General features: G+C 57.5%; 1 protein-coding gene across 1 annotated transcript; it reads left to right on the top strand.

Annotated features, from left to right (window-relative positions):
• Positions 1–147: 147 nt before the first annotated feature.
• Positions 148–12,548, top strand: COL9A2 (collagen type IX alpha 2 chain). Its single transcript, XM_030464207.1, has 32 exons — positions 148–922; positions 2,696–2,770; positions 3,056–3,091; positions 3,182–3,244; positions 3,319–3,372; positions 3,576–3,611; positions 3,829–3,852; positions 4,003–4,056; positions 4,361–4,414; positions 4,613–4,660; positions 4,899–4,955; positions 5,433–5,486; positions 5,741–5,794; positions 6,473–6,526; positions 6,736–6,789; positions 6,866–6,919; positions 7,060–7,113; positions 7,327–7,380; positions 7,584–7,637; positions 7,769–7,813; positions 7,961–8,014; positions 8,339–8,392; positions 8,471–8,524; positions 9,035–9,106; positions 9,202–9,237; positions 9,473–9,517; positions 9,694–9,726; positions 10,004–10,150; positions 10,789–10,843; positions 11,056–11,244; positions 11,393–11,470; positions 11,886–12,548. The coding sequence occupies exons 1-32, from the start codon at positions 716–718 to the stop codon at positions 12,086–12,088; spliced, it is 2,205 nt and encodes a 734-aa protein (XP_030320067.1). The 5' UTR covers positions 148–715; the 3' UTR covers positions 12,089–12,548.
• The last annotated feature ends 7,181 nt before the right edge of the window (positions 12,549–19,729 follow it).

Raw genomic sequence — 19,729 nt, 5'->3', positions numbered from 1 at the left:
CCCCCACACCCCCCGATGAATCAGTCTGCAGCGGAGCCTGCGAGGAGGAGGAGGAGGAGGGAGAAAGCACCGAGATGAATCATCCGTCCCGCGTTCCCTGGGAGCGGGGGGGCGGCTGCCAGCGAACCGGCTGGGGGGAGCCGGGGACACGGGGGGGGGTGACGAGTGATCCACCCGCCCCCCCACAGCCACGGGCCCTGTGGTCCCACAGGGACTTGGGGAGCAGCGGGGTGACCCCCCCCCCCCACGCATCCCCCCTTCCCCTGCCGGGGCCGCCAGGGTATTTCCAGGGGGGGTCAGTCCCGCCTGGGGCTGCGGTGGGGGCTCACAGGGCAGAAATTGGGTCAGAAAGATCAGAACCCCCTGGGGGTGACAGGGGGGGGACAACCACAGCCCCAGCCATGGGCTCTGGGGGGGGACATCGCGATAGCAACACCGCAGGGACACCCCGCACTCCTGGGGGTGCCCGGGCAGACTGGGGGGCTGGGGTCTCCCCACGCAGCTCCCCCCCAGCTTGGCCCCCTCCTCTCTCAGCCCCTTGTCTGCAGCAAAGCCCCTCTGTGCCACCCCTGCCAATCCCCCCTCCCCAAATCACGCCAAATCCCCCCCTCCAGCCCCGCCAAACCCTCCCCGCCCCGTCCAGCCCCGCATCCCGACATAGCCACGGGCTCACCTGGGCGGGGGGCCGGGGGGGCTGCCCAGATGTTCCATATTAATGAGCCCCCGGTCCCCCCTCCTCCTCCTCCTCCTCCTCCTCCTCCTCCCGTGGGGTCCCTCCGGACACTCCGGGGCTGCCGCCGGACCGGACCTCAGTGCACTCAGACGGGGACAGCGCTGCCACCGCCTCGCCATGGCCGGATCCTGCCCCGTCCTCTGGTTCTGGTTCTTGTTCCAAGCCACCTGTCTCTGCCTGGCCCAGATCGTGAGTGTCTGCTCGGTGCCCTCTCTGCGCCGGGATGGGGCGGGGGACAGAGAGGGGACAGAAAAGGGACAGAGAGGGGACGGAAAAGGGGCAGAGAGGGGACAGAGAGGGGACAGAAAAGGGGCAGAGAGGGGACGGAAAAGGGACAGAGAGGGGACGGAAAGGGGACAGAGAGGGGACAGAAAGGGGACAGGGAGGGGACGGAGAGGGGACAGTCCCCATCTGCCCCGCGACAGGCACCCCGATGAGCACCCCTGGGTCGTTCTGCTCCTTTTCCCAGCACTTGGCTGTTCCCAGGATTATCCCAGGGGGGAGTTGGGAGCAGGTCCCAGCTGAGACCCACGGTCCCGACCCACTGGGGACCTCCCGGTACCGAAAGCTGCTCCCAGCCCAATGGGACAGGACTGGGCTGCGTGGTTTGAAGTTTGGGACTTGTTAGCTGGAAAAGTTGGGGATTATTTTCCCGTCGGGGCAGCACTGGGGACTCTGCCCTTTCACTTCTCAGCACTTCTCTCACTTCTCTGCCGGGTTTTATGCTTCCCATCAGCTGGAAAAATTTTCCCCTGCTTTACTGGGATACACTGGGGAGCGGGACTGGGGGGGCTCTGACCCTCCCAGGGCTGTTCTGGGTCTCTGTGGGGGTTTGCTGAGGGGCAGAAGGGGAGGGGGTCCCCAGCACTGGGGGTCCCAGCTGCCTCTCACCCAAAGGCAGGAGCAAATGCATTGGACAGAAGTGAAGGTGTCCCTGGAAGAGAAAAATCTCTTCTTGCTTTGCAGCTGCAAAAATCAGATTTTTAGAAAAGATTTTGGGACTCGTGTGTCTCCTGAGCTGCCTGCTGGGGCAGCCAACCTCACTGCACAGGGCTGGGGGGCAGCTGCCCTCCCAAAACACCCCCCGGGATGCCCATGGGGTCTGGGGAATGGGATCTGAATAGAGCTAGGGGGACGTGAAGGCTCTTGGAACAAGGATCTGTTTGAAACTCATTCCAGCAGGACAAAGGTGCCATTCACTGTGCTCCCACCCTGGCTGTGGGATCTGCTTCCAAGGTGAAGCCAGGGCTCCCAAACCCCTCATCCTTTTACAGTTCCCTTTCAAATAAATCAGCCTGGAGAGATGGAGGAGCTCCAGCCCGTCTGGTTTGCATTTCCAGGAACACCAGGGGGCTGCTCTCTGGGACTGGAGCCTCTTTCCCCCCTCAAAAAAAAAAAAAAAAAAAACCCAAACAAAACCCCAAACCCAGCCCTTTAGGATAACAGAGATTTCTTTGCAAACCTGTGCAGACCTCAGAGCTGGGCCCTGCCTGAATGGGGCTTTTGTGCCAGGCTGCTGAGCAGGGCTGTGGGCAGCCAGCCAGCCTGGGCTGGGGAGGGGTCCTGCTGGGGAGGGGCTGGGGGTCCCACCGAGGGGCTGCAGGAACATCAGCCCTGCCTCTGCTCTTAGGAATCCCAGTGCTGGGCTTGTACCTCCTGCAGGTGCCCCCCAACCCCTGCTGCAGGGGGACAGGGGGGCAGCAGTGGGGCAGCCATGGGGCAGGGGGTGTGTGGGGAAAGCTGCCCTGGATTCCTCCATCCCTATCCGTGCCCAGCAGAGTGCCCACGGGTGGGACAGAGCTCAGACAATTTGGGGTGCTCCCTCCACCCCTTCCAGCTCTCTGGGGACACATCCCCAGCACAGCACTGTCCCCAGGGCTCCCTCTGCTTCCCCCCCACCCCAAATCTCCCCGGGTCCTGCTGCTCTTTCCTGACGTGGATCCCATCCCTTTCTCCCCTCAGCGAGGGCCACCAGGAGAGCCTGGCCCACGAGGGCCCCCGGGACCCCCAGGAGTGCCCGGAGTGGATGGCATCGACGTGAGTTCTGCAGGGCTGGAACCCTGTGTGGGCTGGAAGGAGGGAGGGAGGGGACCTGCAGCACAAAGAAGGACATTGTGTCAGGGCAGAGCTCAGTGGGGAGCAGGGCACTGGGACATGTTTGGTTCCTGCTCAGCTCCCGGGCTGTGGGGATGGGTCCCTGCCATGCTGAGGGATCCAGGCTGGGGAAGTGGGTGGCAGACATGGGTCCTGAGCCCCCCACACTGCCAGGTGAGGTTTTGTGGGGTGACAGACCCTTTCCATAGCTTGCTTCCCTTTCCCCAGGGTGACAAAGGCTCTGCTGGAGTCCCTGGGTCCCCGGTGAGTACCCAGCAACCCTGCAACTCACCACTGGTCTCCCCTCTTCTGGAGGAGCTCCTTACAATCTATCTCCCCCTTTCTCTTTTAAAGGGTATCAAGGGGGAGCCAGGAGCCCCTGGTCCAGATGGACCCCCAGGGAAGCCAGGCATTGATGTGAGTACCCACAAAAAGGTCTGTGTGGTGAGGAGGGGGCTGGCAATAACCTCCCAACATCTCCTCTCTTGCAGGGTCTGACGGGAGCAAAGGGGGAGGCAGGGCCCAGCGGTGGGCCAGGACCTAAAGTGAGTGAGGGGCTGCTCTGGGGCAGCAGCTCTGGGTGCCCCCCTTCCCCTTCCAGAGCCAAGTTGGGACCAGCCCCATCACCCTGGAGGGGATGCAGTGATGCAGGAATTGGGTGATGGAGCATTTGGCAGCGAGGCAGCACAGGGATGGGGGGTCAGACCCTCTTGTTTCAGCTCTTGACTCTCTTCTTCTGTCCTGGCAGGGCCAGCCTGGACTCCCAGGGCCACCAGGGCTCCCTGTGAGTATCTACATCTCCCATGGGTGCTGGCGGTGCACCCACTCCTGGCTCCACCACCAGAGCACCCACGAGTGGGGGGGAGCAGTGCAGGGATCCGGCCTCGGCCCCCTCACCCATGTCCTTGATGGTGGTGTGGGCACTGCCCTGCTTCAGGCAGGGGTTTGGTGGTTTCAGGGGGGCTTGGAGAATTTGGACCAACCATGTCTTCTTGTTGCAGGGTCCTTCACTGCCAGGACCACCTGTAAGTGCTGGGCTCGTGGGGCTGTGGGTGGTCAGGGACCCTGCTCAGGGTTGCACTAGAAGAGCTTGAGTCTAAACCCCCCAAAAGGGGGAGTTTCAGGGCTTGACCTCTTCCAGTCAGTGAATGTTTTTCTTTTCTCTTCTCCTTAAGGGGCTTCCAGGTCAGGTTGGGCTTCCTGGAGAGATCGGAGCTCTGGGACCCAAGGTGAGGGCTCAGGGGGTGCAGAGGAAAACCTCCCCTCCTTACCCCAGCATCCCCTTCTCTGCACTCTGGGGTCTACAGGAACAGTGGGGTCCTGTGGTGGGGACAGAGGGTGACAGCCTCTGCCTGCAGCTGGGTCTGTCTCCCAGCACCACCCATCCCATTCCAGCTCACAGCCAGGGGATGGCTCAGTTCCCACTCTGGAACTTGGCTCCCTGGAGCTTCATCACCCCACTCCACCCCAGCTCCAGCAGTACCTGTAACCTCCCACCCCTAAATCTCCATTCCTGGGCTTGTTCTTTCCTAGGGTGACCCTGGACCTGATGGCCCTCGGGGTCCCCCTGGCCCTCCAGGGAAACCCGTGAGTACCTCCCCACCTACCCACATTTTCTGCAGGAGGGAGAAAATCCTCCAGCCCCTCAGCCTGGGGATTTTGGGGCTGGGACTTGGGGCTCCTGCCCTGTGCCTTACCCCCCTCCCTCCCAGATGTAACATTCACCCCTTCTGTAAAATAGTGCTGATATGAACCCATGGATGCTGATGGTCTCCTTCCCTCCAGGGCCCTCCCGGACACATCCAAGGAGTGGAAGGCAGTGCTGACTTCTTGGTGAGAGCTGCCACTTCCTTGTCCCTTCAGCAGGCCTGAAACAGAGACCCCCAGTGTGGTTTGGGCTGATAGAGTGGGGAGGAGCTGAGTCCCCAGCTCCCCCAGAATGTTGCTGTGAGCCCTGAGTCCCCCTCATTGCCCTGTGTGGACAGCACAGGAGCTCATCCTTCCCTGCATGGCTTCCCTGCAGCCTTTGGCTCCTTTCCTAACCCAGACTTTGTTTCTTCTCCCTCACCAGTGTCCCACCAGCTGCCCACCAGGTCCCAAAGGCCCCCAGGGACTGCAGGGGCTGAAGGTAAGGGGGTCCTGGAGCTGCCAGGGACTGACCAGGGACTGACCAGGGGCTGTCACCCCCAGGCCTGTGCCAGGGCAGAGGAGCTTTCCCTGATCTGAGGGCATGGGGAGCTCAGGAGCTGCTCTGCTCCCCTGGGACCACAGGGACATGCACGGAGAGCCCTGGGGGCAGAGGTGCTGTAGTAGAGGTCCCCCGTGGCTCCCCAGCTCCTGGAGGGTGAGCCCCCCACCCTGAAGCCCCCATCCCAGCTGTACCTCTGCATGGCTCCTTCACTGCAAAGCCCAGAGGGTTAAACCTGGTGGGGGTCCCCACCCCATGTCCCCTGTGGGATGCTGAGCCTCACCGTGTCACCAGTGGGCACCCCGGGGTGGGACATGGAGGGCAGGGAGGCTCCAGGTGATGTGGCCATCAGGATGATGCTGCCTCGAGCCTGCTGCTCCTCCCAGGGATGCTCCTGATCCTCCTCTTCATCCTTAGGGACACAGAGGCCGCCCTGGTGCCCTCGGGGAGCCCGGCAAGCAGGGCAGGCAGGTGAGTGAGCTGCAGGAGCCCTGTGTGCCTGCATCCCGGGAACTGGGGATGGACCTGGGTGCAGAGAGAGGGGGAAAGGGGAAGGAAAGAGCTGGGAGATGGAGGAGGAGCTGGGAAGGAGGAGTTGGAGGGTGGACGGGGGGCTCTTCCCTCCCTGGGGAGGGACCCGTCCCCATCCCCTGCCAGGTCTCAGGTGCCCAGGGTGGTTTGTACCCCATTTAACACTCACCTCACTTCTCTCCATCCCTCCCCAGGGCCCCAAAGGTGATATTGGTGTCTCTGGAGAGCAAGGTGTCCCAGGCCCTCCGGTAAAACCTTTGTTTGTCTTTGCTGCTCTGCTCCTCAGGGTGCCCCAGGGCTGGGGGTGGCCAGTTTGTACTGGGGACATGACACCAGTCTGTGCTGGGGACATGACACCAGTGTGTCCCTGCTCCCAGCACCCACTGCTGGGACCAGAGTGAAGCCTTTGTCCCATCTATGGAGCCACCACCAGTATCCTGATGGAGACCTCAGTACTGGTGTGGGCACTTTGGTCATTAGCACACGTTAACGTGGATAATTAAGCACTGGGACAAATCAGTGATGTACCCTGAGCCCCCCTTACCTTAATAGGGGGGGGTCCAGTGCCCAGCTCACCGTGAGGACGTGGGGATTAAAGCTGCTTGAGCTCGTCCAGCACTTTGAAGATGAAAAGTAATTAATGGGCTGAGCCTTTCAGTCCAGGAAAGGGCAAAACTGCTTTGAAGCTGAGAGCTCTGGCAGGGGACACAGCACCAGTTTGGGCCCATTGCTGTTATGGAACCGACAGCTGGAAAGGCTCCTGCTGGGGGGCTGCAGAATTAGGAGCCAGTAGTGGGACTCAAATTCCTCATGTTTGGCAAAACCACCTCATTTCCAGCACTGGCTTTTGCGTTAATTGTGGCTTCCCCCTGGGCTGCTCCTGGGGCTGTTTCCAGCTGATTTGTCTGTTGTTTTCTTCCCTTCAGGGACCACAGGGCCTGAGGGGTTATCCTGGGATGGCAGGACCCAAAGGAGAGGCTGTAAGTGTTGGTGGGATGCAGGGGTGGCTGTGCCTGGCTCCAGGGCCAGGAGGACCAGCTCCCAGGGTGATGCTTCCCAGGAGCATCTCTAACGTGGCTGTTGGGGTGTCTTGGGGAGTTGGATGCTGCCTCTTTTTAGTGGGGTCAGACCTGGCTGGGGGCTGAGGTTGGGATGGGAGGAAATAAACCCCCCTGTGCTCTCTTTGTAGGGTCCTGCTGGCTACAAGGGGATGGTTGGGACCATTGGAGCAGCTGGGCGGCCAGTGAGTGCCCTTCCCTCATCCCTGGGGGCTGTGGGATATTCCACACTTCACCCCTCAATCCCCATCTCCCTTCCAGGGCAGAGAAGGCCCCAAGGGACCACCCGGGGACCCCGGTGAGAAGGGAGATCTGGTAGGTACCCCACAGTGTCCCATGAAATGCCATTGTCCCCTCTTCCCCAGCATGGAGATGGTGCCCTGAGGGGGGGTATCCTCCCTCTCCCAGCTCTCTCTGCTGCACCCAGAGGTAACATTTGATCTGTTCTGCTCTAGGGGGGCAGGGGCATCAGGGGTCCCCAAGGAGACGTCGGCCCCAAGGGGGAGAATGTAAGTACAGCCAGTGACACCCACATCTGGGGCTGAGCCCCTTGCAAGGAAAAGATCTCTCTGTCCTCTTTGGGGCCATCCTGTGTCTTTGCACCCTGGCTCAGAGCAGGTTTAGAGCTTTCCTTTCCCTTCCCAGCCTTTTTTTGCCTCCACCACAAACCTTTCAGTTCCTTTTGGAGATGTCAGACCAAGCAACTCTTCCCCCTTCTGCAGGGTCTCCCAGGCATCGATGGGAAGGATGGCACCCCAGGGATCCCAGGAGTGAAGGTGAGCACACCCTGCTCCTCCTGCCAGTGCCTGCTGGAAATGACAGGGGTGACAAGTGGCATAAGGTTCCAGCCCTTGATGTGATGACATCTGACTCATGGAGTGTTGCTGTCCAGGAGTCCCTTCTCCCACCCACAGACACCCCACTTCTGCACCTTCCACCTTTCTTCTCTATTTGGTGACCTCCTCTCTGTCCCTCACAGGGCAGCATGGGACAGGCTGGCCACCCAGGGCCACCAGGACACCGGGGACAAGCTGTGAGTGTGGGAACATGCAAGTGGGTACCCTGCTACCCAAGGGGGTGGCATCTCTGTCCCTGGGCCAGCACCCAGCAAGGACTTTGCCTCCTGGCAGTGGGTAGGGTTTGATCCCAGCTTTGTTTCCACAGGGATTGCCAGGCCAGCCAGGAAGCAAAGGTGGCCCAGGAGATAAGGTGGGTCTGGGGCAGCTGGGGACAGGGTCACCGTGGCCTCATTCACCCCATCAGTAGCCACCAGGCTCCATCCCTGAGCCACCAGCCCTGTCTTCATCCTGTGCCTCCCCTCGCTGTCCTTGAATGGCCTCTGTCTCCTGTTCACAGGGTGAAGTGGGTGCCAGGGGACAGCCCGGTGTCACCGGTGCCCCAGGGCAGATTGTAAGTACAGAAATGTCACCGTGTTCCTCTCGGGCTCAGCCTGAGGGTTGCTGCTCTCTTTCTCTTGTTCTTTTTGCCCCCTTTGCTGTCAAACAGAAGGTGGAGTTGAGCACTTCATCCCCCCCACACCCTCCTCTTCCCTCTGCTTCTTCATGGGGAAGCCCCTGGGGTCACTTCTCCAGCCCTGCACCCAGCACCCCCATGGCTGCACAGGACAAGGGGAACAAGGACAGTGCCACATGTCCCTCGGAGAAGGATGAGGGGCAGATGATGGCAGGAGAATGCAAGAGAGGAAGCTGGAATCCTTGTTTTTTCCTCTCTTAGGGTGAACCAGGACCTCGGGGCGAGCAGGGGCCCCAGGGTGTCCCCGGGGTGAAGGTGAGTGCTGGGTGCTGCAGGGTTTGGGGTGATGCCAGGAGCTGCCTCTGACTTCCTTCACTTTCGGGGTCCCTGCAGGGTGACCGTGGTGAGCGTGGCCCCGTGGGCCCCCCCGGCGAGCAGGGGAAGGTGGTGAGTTGGGGAGGGGGGGGTTTGCCTTGGGGTGCTGGGGAGGGATGGGGACTTTGGGACACAGCTGGCATGGACCTCGGGCTTTGATCCGGGCTGGGCTCCATCCCACCTCCCCCCATCCCCATCCCGCTGTGCCGGGCTGCAGGGGGAGGGATTCTAACCCGGGATTAGTGGTGCCAGGGCAGTGCTGGCTCTGCAGCCACAGTCGGGAGAGGGATTTCCTCCCAGCCCGGTGAGAGCAGGGCTGTCCAGCCCCTCTGAAGGCTTTCCCAGGGTGGAAAATTGGCCCAAAACCCCACGACTCACTCTGGTTTTCTGGGGGCTGGGCCCCCATCCCTGCAGAGCCCCTCTTTGTGCCTTTCCTTTGTTTTCTGCCCTGTATCCTAGAGGCCAGGCTTGGGGCTGGGTGGGATGCTGTGTTTTGGTGCCTTGGGAAAGATGCTTTGATGGGGAAGAAGGTCTTCCCACAACTTCTCCCTCATTTTTTCTCTTTTTTCCCCTGATCTCCAGGGACCCAAAGGTGAGCAGGGTCCACCAGGGATCCCAGGACCCCAAGGACTGCCAGGAGTCAAAGGAGACAAGGTGACTGCTCCTGGCTGTAGGGGACAGGATGCTCTGGGGTCTCATTCAGGGAAGCTGCCCTGGGCTGACCCCCGCTCCCCCTCCCCTTTTTCCAGGGCTCCCCAGGGAAAACTGGCCCCAAAGGCAATATTGTGAGTACATCACCCTCCTACCCAGGCTGGGGGTTGGCAGGGAAGCATTGACACCTGAGTTTAACAGGGCTGGCACCCACCTTTTGGGTGCTGGCACCCACTGGCACCAGGTGCTTTCTCCATCAGTACCCTGGGCATCCCAGTTGGGCACAGCCAGTGAAGGGGGGACACAGCACCTGCAGAGGAGGTGGGTGCTGGCTGTCAGTGTTCACTTTGCTCCTTGCCTTTCCTCTAGGGAGACCCAGGGGTTCATGGCCTGGCAGGGCTGAAGGGAGAGAAGGTGAGTTCCTGTGGAGAGGTCTTGGGGTGGGGTAGGAGGACAGGGTCTGGATGTGGGGCTCTGCCCAAACTTTGTGGCCGTGCTGAGGTCTCCTGTGTTGCACCCCAGGGGGGTACAGGTGCCTCCCACCAGCTGCATCTCTAAGTCTGTGCATTTCTGGTGTCCTCTGTTCTCAGGGTGAATCAGGAGAGCCAGGGCCAAAGGGACAGGTGAGTGCCCAGGGGGTTGGGAGCAAGGGGCTCCCCACACCTTCCTGCTGGGGGGCTCTGCAGGACCCTCAGCCCGAGACAATCCACGAAGTTGGTAAATGCTGGAGGCTGGCAGCCTGGGAAAGCAACTCCACTGGGGATGGGCTCCAGGCAGCAGGTTCAGCCCTGGATGCAGATTCAGCCCTTATCTGGGGCTCACCCCAGCTGCACTGCTTGGCACTGCACATCCCCAGGGTCTGGGGGCTGCTCCTGACCCTGCTCTCCATCCCTACAACAGCAAGGCATCCAGGGTGACCTGGGCTTCCCCGGGCCCTCGGGGGATGCAGGAGCACCAGGCCCACGAGGTTACCCAGGACCCCCCGGCCCCCGGGGACTCATCGGGGAGCGTGGTGTGCCAGGGCTGCCAGGACAGCGTGGCTTGCCTGTGAGTACTCCCAGTGTCCCCCAGTACCCACTCAGTACCCCCCTGTGCCCTCCCACTGCCCCTCAATGCCCCTCAGTGCTCCCCGGTGCCCCCCAGTGCTCCCCACAGTACCCCCCAGTATCCCCAGTGCCCCCCAATGCCCTTCCTCCCCTCCAGCATAACCAGGATGGGGGGTGCCACCCTCCTTGCGTTGCCTCCAACCTTCTCTTGCCAACCAGTTCCTTGGGGAAATAATTACTGCTTGTCTTGGGAGCTGCCAGTGCTTCCCCAGGAGAGCTAAGCTGGGATCCCATCTTTCGAGAATAAAAACCCCAAACATTCTGTATTTCTCATCTTATACAGCACCAGTGGCACGCTCAGTGCCAGCCTGTGTCTCTGAAGTCGGCCCAAGGGACAGGAGTTTTCTCCTACAAACCCTGTTTTATACTTACAAAACGTGGCTGCACAAAGTTCTTGCTGTGAGGAGGTCACAGAGTTGCTGAGCTGAGGCTGGAACTCTTGGACCTGGAATGAAGGGAAAACAAAGGGTTGGGAACATGGCATTGGGTTCAAGGAAAGGCTCTGTAATGAGGAGGGGTCAGGATTGGGACAGAAGCCCCTCTCACCCTTTACTGTGTCCCTCTTCTTGCTGCTGGCAGGGCCGGGATGCTGGGGACCAGCACATCGTTGATGTGGTCCTGAAGATGCTTCAAGGTGAGGAGACAAGCAGGGCACCTCATGGCAGCAGGGTGGCTCCCACCCCACCCCACCCTATCACACCCCACCCTATTCCATCCCACCCCACCCTATCACACCCCACCCTATTCCACCCCACTCCACCCTATCACACCACACCCCACCCATCCCCTCCCACCCAATTCCATCTCACCCCATCACACCCCATCCCTCCCCTCTCTGCCCCACAGAGCAGCTGGCAGAGGTGGCAGTCAGCGCCAAGAGAGCCGCCCTGGGTGGAGTGGGTGCCATGGGACCCCCTGGCCCTCCTGGTCCCCCAGGGCCACCCGGTGAGCAGGGCCCACACGGACCCATGGGACCTCGAGGTGTCCCTGGCCTCCTGGGCGCAGCGGGGCAGATCGGGAACACGGGACCCAAAGGTACCTGGTGGGCAGCCATACCCACACCACCCCAAACAAAAACCATCCGTGGGGCTGACCCTGCCCCACTCGCTCCCCTCTCAGCCCCTGGGCAAGGTCTGTGGTTCCTCTCTGGGAATTCTTTCCCTCTCCGTGTTTTTCCCCACAGGGAAGCGAGGTGAGAAGGGCGAGCGGGGAGAAGATGGCCGAGGCCACCCGGGCATGCCGGGACCCCCGGGAATCCCAGGTGAGCCCCACACCTCCCCACAGCCACTGCTGGTGCCGTGAGCATCTCAGGACCCCCTGGAAAACCTGCAGGGGTCCATCCTGTGAATGACTCATTAGGAAGAAACTCTTTGGGGTGAGGGTTGAGCAGCCAGAGCAGGATGGCTGCCCCATCCCTGGCAATGTTTAGGGCCAGGTTGGGTGAGGCTTGGAGCAACCACAGGGAGCGTGGTTGGATGGGGCTTGGAGCCAGCTTGGTGGAGGTGTCCCTGTCCTTGTCCCTGCAGGGGGTTGAGGCTTGATGAGCTTTAAGGTTCTTTCCACCCCAAACCGTTCTGTGATTCTCTGACTCACCCCACACCCCACACCTCTTCCAGCCCTTTCTGCTCATCCCAGAGCCCCCCAGCCCCCCTCTGATGCCTTCCCTCCCCTTGCAGGTCTCCCTGGCATTCCTGGCCAGGCTCTGGATGGCAAACCCGGGGAGCGGGGTGTCCCGGGGTCCCCAGGGGATGCTGGCCGCCCGGGTCTGCCAGGACCCCCGGGCCTGCCCGGCCTTTGCGAGCCCACGGTCTGCCTGGCGGCCTCAGCCTACACCGCACGCATGGGGGAGTCGGGGGGCATCAAGGGACCCCTCTACTGAGGAGACCCCAACCCGGGATAGACCCGGCCAGCAAGCACACACCAGAGCTGGCAAGAAAAAGACCAGAAAACTGCAAATCCACACGGGAAGGAGCCCACCAAGGAAAGAAGCAGGGTTGGGGCGATGGCGGAGAGGGAACAGCCCTGGGGATGCTGAGAGAGAAAGAGAGGGGTTCCCAGGACCTGTCCTCATTGCTGGGGTTCATTACCAGGGGTCCCAGGTCCTGTCCTCATTACTGGGGTTCATTAACCACCCGCCTTTCGCCCCTTCCCAGGAAATAAACTGTCTTTTATAAAAGCCTCATGTTCTGTTACGTCCTGCTTGGTGCCAACTCAGCTCGTTGCTGGGTTATTTTTTGTTCCACCCCCTCCCCCTTTTTTTTTTTTTAAATAAAACAACAAAAACTGTTGTTTGATTATTTAAGAGACTTGCCAGATCCAGCCTTTTTCACTGCTGGGCACTCACAGAACTGTAAATCTTTGTAAAATAGGGTTATTTTTTAACTATTAATAAAAAAATTAAAAAATGCATTTTTTTTTAAAATGATCAATAAAACCGAGATGGACTGTTAATGAACTGATGTCTTGACTTCTTTGAATCAAACCAAGACTGTATTAATGAGGGGTGTTATTATTTGAGGGCTGAAGTTATTTTTTTTCTGTTGTTTCAAGCCCCTTACTGGTCACCTTAATTGCTCCTTGCCAACCTTGGAGACAATCAATTTCTTAATAAACCTTTCAATAAGTTCACTAAGCAAAATCTCCCTTTTCCCCTCCTGCACAGAAGAATTTCCCAAACCTGCAGACCGAGGAAATTTGCCAGAAATTCATCAGACACCTTCAGACAAAGCTGAGTTCACCACAATCAAGTGGTCCAGAAAACGATTAGCAGAGGTTATTGATTTGTTAATGGTCAAAAAGGAGGCTTGTGGCTCTCACCAGAGCCCCTCTCATCATTGCCAGGGGCAGCAGGAAGGATTAAAGCTGAGCAGCAGGAGCAATGGGGCTTGGCTTTGCAAGATAAATACAAATCAATTTTTGTTTATTAGCAGAGCAGGTTTGTGCTTGGCAGGGAAGCAGATCCCAGGTGGGAAGGGTTGGGTGGGGAGGCACTCAGCACCCCTGACACCACCAAATCCCAGCCAAAACGCCCCAAAACAGGCCCAAGATGGGGCTCAACCCAAAAAGTCACCCCAGGAGGGGCTCATCCTGGGAAGGGCCAAGCAGAGCCTGCACCATGGACTCCTCCTCCTCCTCAGACACAAAAATCTTCATCCCCTGTGGATGCTTTTCTGTCCCCAGACTCCTCACAAGTGTCCTGGGCTCATTGTCCCCTTCCAGCTGCCTGCCCTCTGCCAGCCACTGCCTTGGCACTTAACCTGCAACCAGGTAACCTCAGGGGGACAGCTTTATTTTCCTTTAAAACAAAAAATTAAAAAAAAATTGGAAGCAAATTGCAAATGTTTTATTTGCAAGATGGGATTTAATCAAGGAATTAAGGCTGCATATCAATTAGGGGCCAGACTCTGGCTGCCCCCAGTGAGCCAGTCTGCCTCTTCCTGAGAGCCCCCTTAAATATTCACCCAACAAACAGCAGCTCGGGTGCCACTGCAGAGCCAGGAGACCAAAACCCCAGGATCTGTGGGGATGGAAGAGCTGGAAAGCAGCCAGCCCTGCCCCCAGACCCAGCAAATCCCTGATGGGGAGGTGAGGACACGGCCTTGCTGAGCACTTGTCTCCATTTCTGGACAAACAGGGAGATTTATCCTCACTCTTCCCGACAGGAATTCAGGTTCTCAGCCCTCCCCGTTGGCCCCGGGCTCCAGCTGTGCTGCACATCTGGGGCCGCATCCCGGCCGCACAGCCCCGATAATCTCTTTTTTTGCGGGATTTTTTTCCCCCACGAGAGGGAGCTGAATGCCCGTGGAATCCTACACCTCCCAGGGAGCCCACGCTTTGCTCATTGCCACTAAAACTCAGTTCTCAGCCCTGCCAGGGGCTCCCTCCTGGTGCCCAACCTGGCCCGGAGCTGAGCTCTTCCCTTTGCTCTGGGCTGCGGGGGAAGAAATGAGGAGTTCCCCCTGCTCAGCACCTGATTAATGAATCATAGAATAGGCTGGGTTGGAAGGGACCTCAGAGATCATCGAGTCCAACCCTTGATCAACTACTGCCACAGTCACCAGACCATGGCACTGAGTGCCACATCCAGTCGCTTTTTAAATGTCTCCAGGGACGAAGAGTCCACCACCTCCCCAGGCAGCCCGTTCCAATGTCTGATCACCCTTTCCGTGAAAAAATTCTTTCTAATCTCCAACCTAAACCTCCCCTGGCACAACTTGAGACCCTGCCCTCTTGTCTTGCTGAGAGTTGCCTGGGAAAAGAGCCCAACGCCCCCCTGGCTCCAACCTCCTTTCAGGGAGTTGGAGAGAGTGATGAGGTCTTCCCTGAGCCTCCTCTTCTCCAGCCTCAACACCCCCAGCTCCTCAGCCCTTCCTCACAGGACTTGTGCTGGATCCCTTCACAGCCTCCTTGCTCTTCTCTGGACCTGCTCCAGCACCTCAATCTCCTTCCTGAGGGGCTGAGGGGCCCAGAACTGGACACAGGACTCAAGCTGTGGCCTCACCAGAGCTGAGCACAGGGGCAGAATCCCTTCCCTGGACCTGCTGGCCACGCTGTTCCTGAGCCAGCCCAGGATGCCATTGGCCTTCTTGGCCACCTGGGCACACTGCTGGCTCATGTTCAGTTTCTTGTCAATCCAGACTCCCAGGTCCCTTTCTGCCACTCTGTGCCCAGCCTGGAGCTCCCCATGGGGTTGTTGTGGCCAAAGTGCAGGACCCAGCACTTGGAATGTTGAAGCTCATCCCATTGGAGTCAGCCCATCTCTCCAGTCTGTCCAGGTCCCTCTGCAGAATCCTCCTGCCTTCCAGCTGATCAACACTTCTCCCCAGCTTGGTGTCATCAGCAAACTTGCTGATGATGGACTCAATCCCCTCATCCAAGTCATCAATGAAGATATTGAACAGGACTGGGCCCAGCACTGATCCCTGGGGGACACCGCTGGTGACCGGCCGCCAACTGGAAGCAGCCCCATTCAGTACCACTCTCTGGGCCCGGCCCTCCAACCAATTCTTAACCCAGCTTTTAATTTAATTAAGATCAGCTTTTAATTAAAGTGCCAGAGTAGCAGCTGGCTGGAGGTCCTGCTCTTTTCTTTTTCAGCTGCTTCTGCCCTGATTTCACACCATAGATTCTCCCGTGGATGGGGAGCCAGCCCAGGACCTTGTCACCTCCCCTGTCCCACCCCTCACAGCCCTTGGGGTTTTGGGGATAAGCAGCTTCCATGATCTGCAGGAGCTGAGGGGAGCCCAACCTATTCCCTGTTCCCAGTTATCCAACCATCAGGGGCTGGGCCATGGCCAGTCACGACTTCTTTTCAAAGCATAAAATGTGTGGAACCTTTTAGAGTTATTCTCAGGGCTTTAAGAACCCGCTCCCCAGCTGGGCTGTGCAGGCACAGGGAGGTGTGAAGCCAAGCATCATCACAAGGCTTTCCCCTGATGGGAGAGACAAAAGGGAATCAAAGAAAGGGAATCAGGGCAGCTCCCTCTGGGCTCACACCAATTGCCCCATCAAGACCCGCAGGAGTCACAACTTTCCTCCTCTTCCCCCCTCCTCCTTTGAAAGCTGTGGGGAAAAAAAAATAAAAATAAATGGCAGTCCAATTCCTGCAGGTTGCAGTAATTAGGGGCCTCTGATTGCTGCCATTCAGGGCTGATCATGCTGGCTCTGCTGGGCACTTGGACAAGCACCACTTGTCCCACGAGCACCATTCCTGCAGCTGAATGTGGCATCAGTGCTGCAGCCAGACCCTTCCCTTCCATCCCTGGGACCCTTCCCACCCACCCAGCTCAGGACACCCTAGGGACCACCCCAGACTCTCTGTAAGCAAAAGAGAACTGGAGAGGCCAGAACCACCAGGCTCTATCCATGTTATCCCAGGAATGGGCTCTTCCTCCACCACGAGTTAAAAATCTGACTATGTAAAAGAATATTGAAACTTGACTTTTAACTTTGAATTTCACTTGAATTTCACTTGGCCTGATTTTGGCTCATCCAAAATGAAGTGGTCACCCACTGCATCATCCTTCCCTTCCCTCCCATCCTGGTGACACTCCGGTGGCACATGGGCCACCACCAGTGCCCGTGGGGAGGGAGGGGCAGCTCTGCCACATGAATAATTCAGGGAATGAGAGAAAAGTTTCCTCGAGCAAGCATTGATTAGACCAAATTGCCTCCCTCACCCTCGAGGAGGTAAAAATGAGCTAATCACCGTTTGTTCTCTTGATAGATGATTAACCACAAATTAGAATATTAAACGGAGGACTTTGGGTACGTAAATGAACAGCTGAGAACTAAGTTAATTATTGGAGGAGCCATAAAACTGCTTACTTTTAGTCTTGGATTATTGTTCGATGAATTATTTTTGTCTCTTAGAAGAGAGGGGGTTATTTTTTAAAGAGTTTGCTCTGCTGCTCGTGGTGAACGGAGCCACCAGGGCTGGGACACTCCGGGAAATCAATGTCCTGCTCCATCAGCAGCATCCAAGGGATAAATCTCCCTTCTGATGGGGACAAGAGTGCTGTGGTCCTGTCCCAAGCCAGGATGCTGCTCCAGGACTAGATTAAAGTTGGAAACGGGCTCAACCTCCCAAAAAAGTGACAAATCTGTTGCAGAGCAGGGACTCGGTGTCACAGGGAATTAACTTTGGTAATAGCCCATTTGGTTACATGTAAATGGTGAGCCTGGCTTTGATAATGAGGCTGGGAAACCTTATTAGAAACCAAATTAAAGGTTTGTGGGTGAGTGCATTTGGGAACAGGCCTGAACGTGAGATAGGGGCTTCCTTCTGTGGGAAAATAATAATTAAAACAAAAGTGCTGTAGATTTGTACCCAGGCAGAAAGGAATCAGCTGGGCTGTGAGGCACAGGAGGGACGGGGGGATCTGGGGTGAGTTGGATGCTGGAGGTAAGGCACAGGGGTTAATTCCTGCCCTTTGTGCCTCTCCCACTGCAGCATCCCCAGCCCCACACATCCCTGGGGCCATCAGGACAAGGTCACCTGCCCTGGGAAGGGGTCTGTGTCCCCTGAGCCCACTGCAAGCAGCCCCATACCCCTGGGGCTCATCGAGGGTGTGGTGTGGTGGTGGTGGCAGTGGCCAGTGGGCTACCAGTACTCCCAGTGCTTCCTGGGGGCCACTTGCTTTTCCCTCAGAGGAGTCCCCCCAACCCCTCCCAGCAAAGGGGGAAGGAGAGCTCTGACAAAAGGCTGATTTAATTACTGGAATTGTTCTGATTACAGCCTGCAAACACTGTTATCTTGTAATTATTGCCAAGAACATGCCATTAGTACATGATTAAACACAACGTCTTGTGGGCTGCTGGCTGATTGTCTGATGCCTTATGAACTTAATTACTTCATGCTGATAGGAAGGAATTGGGAGGCTGGAGTGGGGCAACAGCTCAGGGGGGGCATGAGGGGGCTATGGGCTTTGCTGCCTTCCCCCTCCCCAATTAAGGGCCCCCCAGCCCACCTCCCAGGTGCCCAGCCCCTGTCCACAGCTGTACCCACAGTCCCAGCCCCTGCACAACTCAGCCAAGACATGAACAGGGTCAGGATTAGTGCCTTGGTCCTTTTCTTGCTCGATTAGATGCAGCCTGCTCTGTTTTTAAACTCTCCCTCCTGACAGCAGCCTGCAAACATTGGGTCTCCTAAAGCTCCAGAGGCTGCATGCAGCAGAGAAAATAAAAACAAGAATTTAGGTGACACTGGGGTGCTCTTAGGATCACAGGGGGTCTGGGGGTGTCAGGACAGCCCAAGCCCTGGCTGGCTGGCTGGGTGCTGATCCTGTGACCCCAGGGCTCTGGGTGCTGTCAGACCAGAGGAGATGCTGCCCTTGCTGGGTGCAGCTCCTGCCCTCCCTGGAGCCCCTCAAGTCCAAGCTTGGAGTTTCCTCTCAGCCCACCCCAACACCAGCCATGAACAACCTGGGGTCCTTCCAGGAGGAGTCAAGAGCCCCCCTTGTCCCAGGGACCCTTCAGCACCCCTCACACACTGCCACCCTGCCCTGGTGACAAGGACATCCAAACTAATCCTGACATTTCATTAGCAGGATTAATTCCCAGCCTCATTCTCCTCTTGGCTGAGGAACTGGCACTTGCACTCATGCTGCACCCAGGCCCTGGCCAGGGCTACAGCCCAGCAAAGAGCAGAGCCCAGGCAAACACATTATTTCTCCTGCTTCCCCCCCTCCATCCTGTTACCCCCATGCCCCACGCCCTGTTACCTCCTTGCAGGGCACTCTCCATCTCTCCTGGGCAGCAGGGACACCCCCATCTTGGGCTTTCCAGGCACCAAACTCATGCAAGCTTCAGATGAAGCTTCTGGGGTGCTCAGCAAGCATTTTGCAAGGTATGGGACAGAACCACATCTTCCCAAAGGGTTGGGGTTACCTGGAAGGGGCATTTATAGCAGAGCAGCTTAGTGCTTGGAGCTGAGAGGGGCAGATGCCCCTGGGAAAACCATCAGCACCCCCATAATTGCTTCCAGGTCACTCAGCTGCTGGGCTTTTTCATGCTTGCTTTCTAAATGGGGAGCAATTTCTTTCCAGAAAGACAAAGTGAATGAGGAAACCCAGAGTTCCTCTGCTCTGGAAGAGGTTTTTTTCCTCTGTATTTCCTGTGGCATCTGGAGGTCCCCCCATCTGCATGTGGCATGGCAGGGGAGAACTCCAGGTGTGGGAGACAAATCAGCCCCTTGAAAGGCCAAAAGGAAAAGGGGGAGACACTGGAAATGGGTCTTGAGCCCAACCTGAGCTCAATAAAGGATCTAGGAATAAAATACAAAAAACCATGAATTTAGAATGGCTCATAGACATTTAATCCTCTTATGCAGAACATACATATTTTTCTGTCCAGAGGGCTGCAGAGCCCTCCATCTGTGGAAGCACAGTCTGGGTAAACAGCCTTGCACAAACCACTGGGCAATAACTAATAATAACTACTAATAACTAATAAATACTTAACCCTACCCCTGCTCTGCTGGGCTGCTGCTGCCTTCCCTGCCTTCCCCTGGATCTACCCCAGCACAACTTAGGGCAGAATCTGCCTTGGGTAACAACATAAAGGTGATAAATGGAGAAAAGCAGAGGGAAAAGTGAAATGGCCTGGGTTGGGGAGCCCTGGGCAGTGTGGGCTGAGCCCAGTTCCAGCTCTGGCACCTCTGAAAAGATGATTTCCATGGCAATAACTTTGCTCCCACCAGAAGGCAGCCTGGTGCCAGATCCATTATTATGGCCCACTGAAAATGTCTTTTCTCTGCCTGCTCCTTCCTGTCCTCTCTCTTTTGCCCTTTATTTCCTCTCTTGCAGGAAAAGGAGAGAAAATCCCCAGCAGATTTGCTGTTTATAGAGTCGTGTTCTACAAGGAAATCAATAAAACAAACTGCAGTCTGGTGCTGGGTCCTGAATAAATGAGGTGCCAGGCAATTTAGCCAGGTGCCTGCCATGCCCAGGTACCCCCCAGGAACCCCGAAGTCTCTCTGTTAATTACAACTCCACATTTCTCACTTCATCACCAGCCCTGG

Source organism: Calypte anna, chromosome 23, assembly GCF_003957555.1.
Source record: "Calypte anna isolate BGI_N300 chromosome 23, bCalAnn1_v1.p, whole genome shotgun sequence".
Lineage (NCBI taxonomy): Eukaryota > Metazoa > Chordata > Aves > Apodiformes > Trochilidae > Calypte > Calypte anna.
The sequence above is the reverse complement of the archived record's forward strand: the minus strand, read 5'-3'. Positions and strand labels throughout refer to the sequence as shown.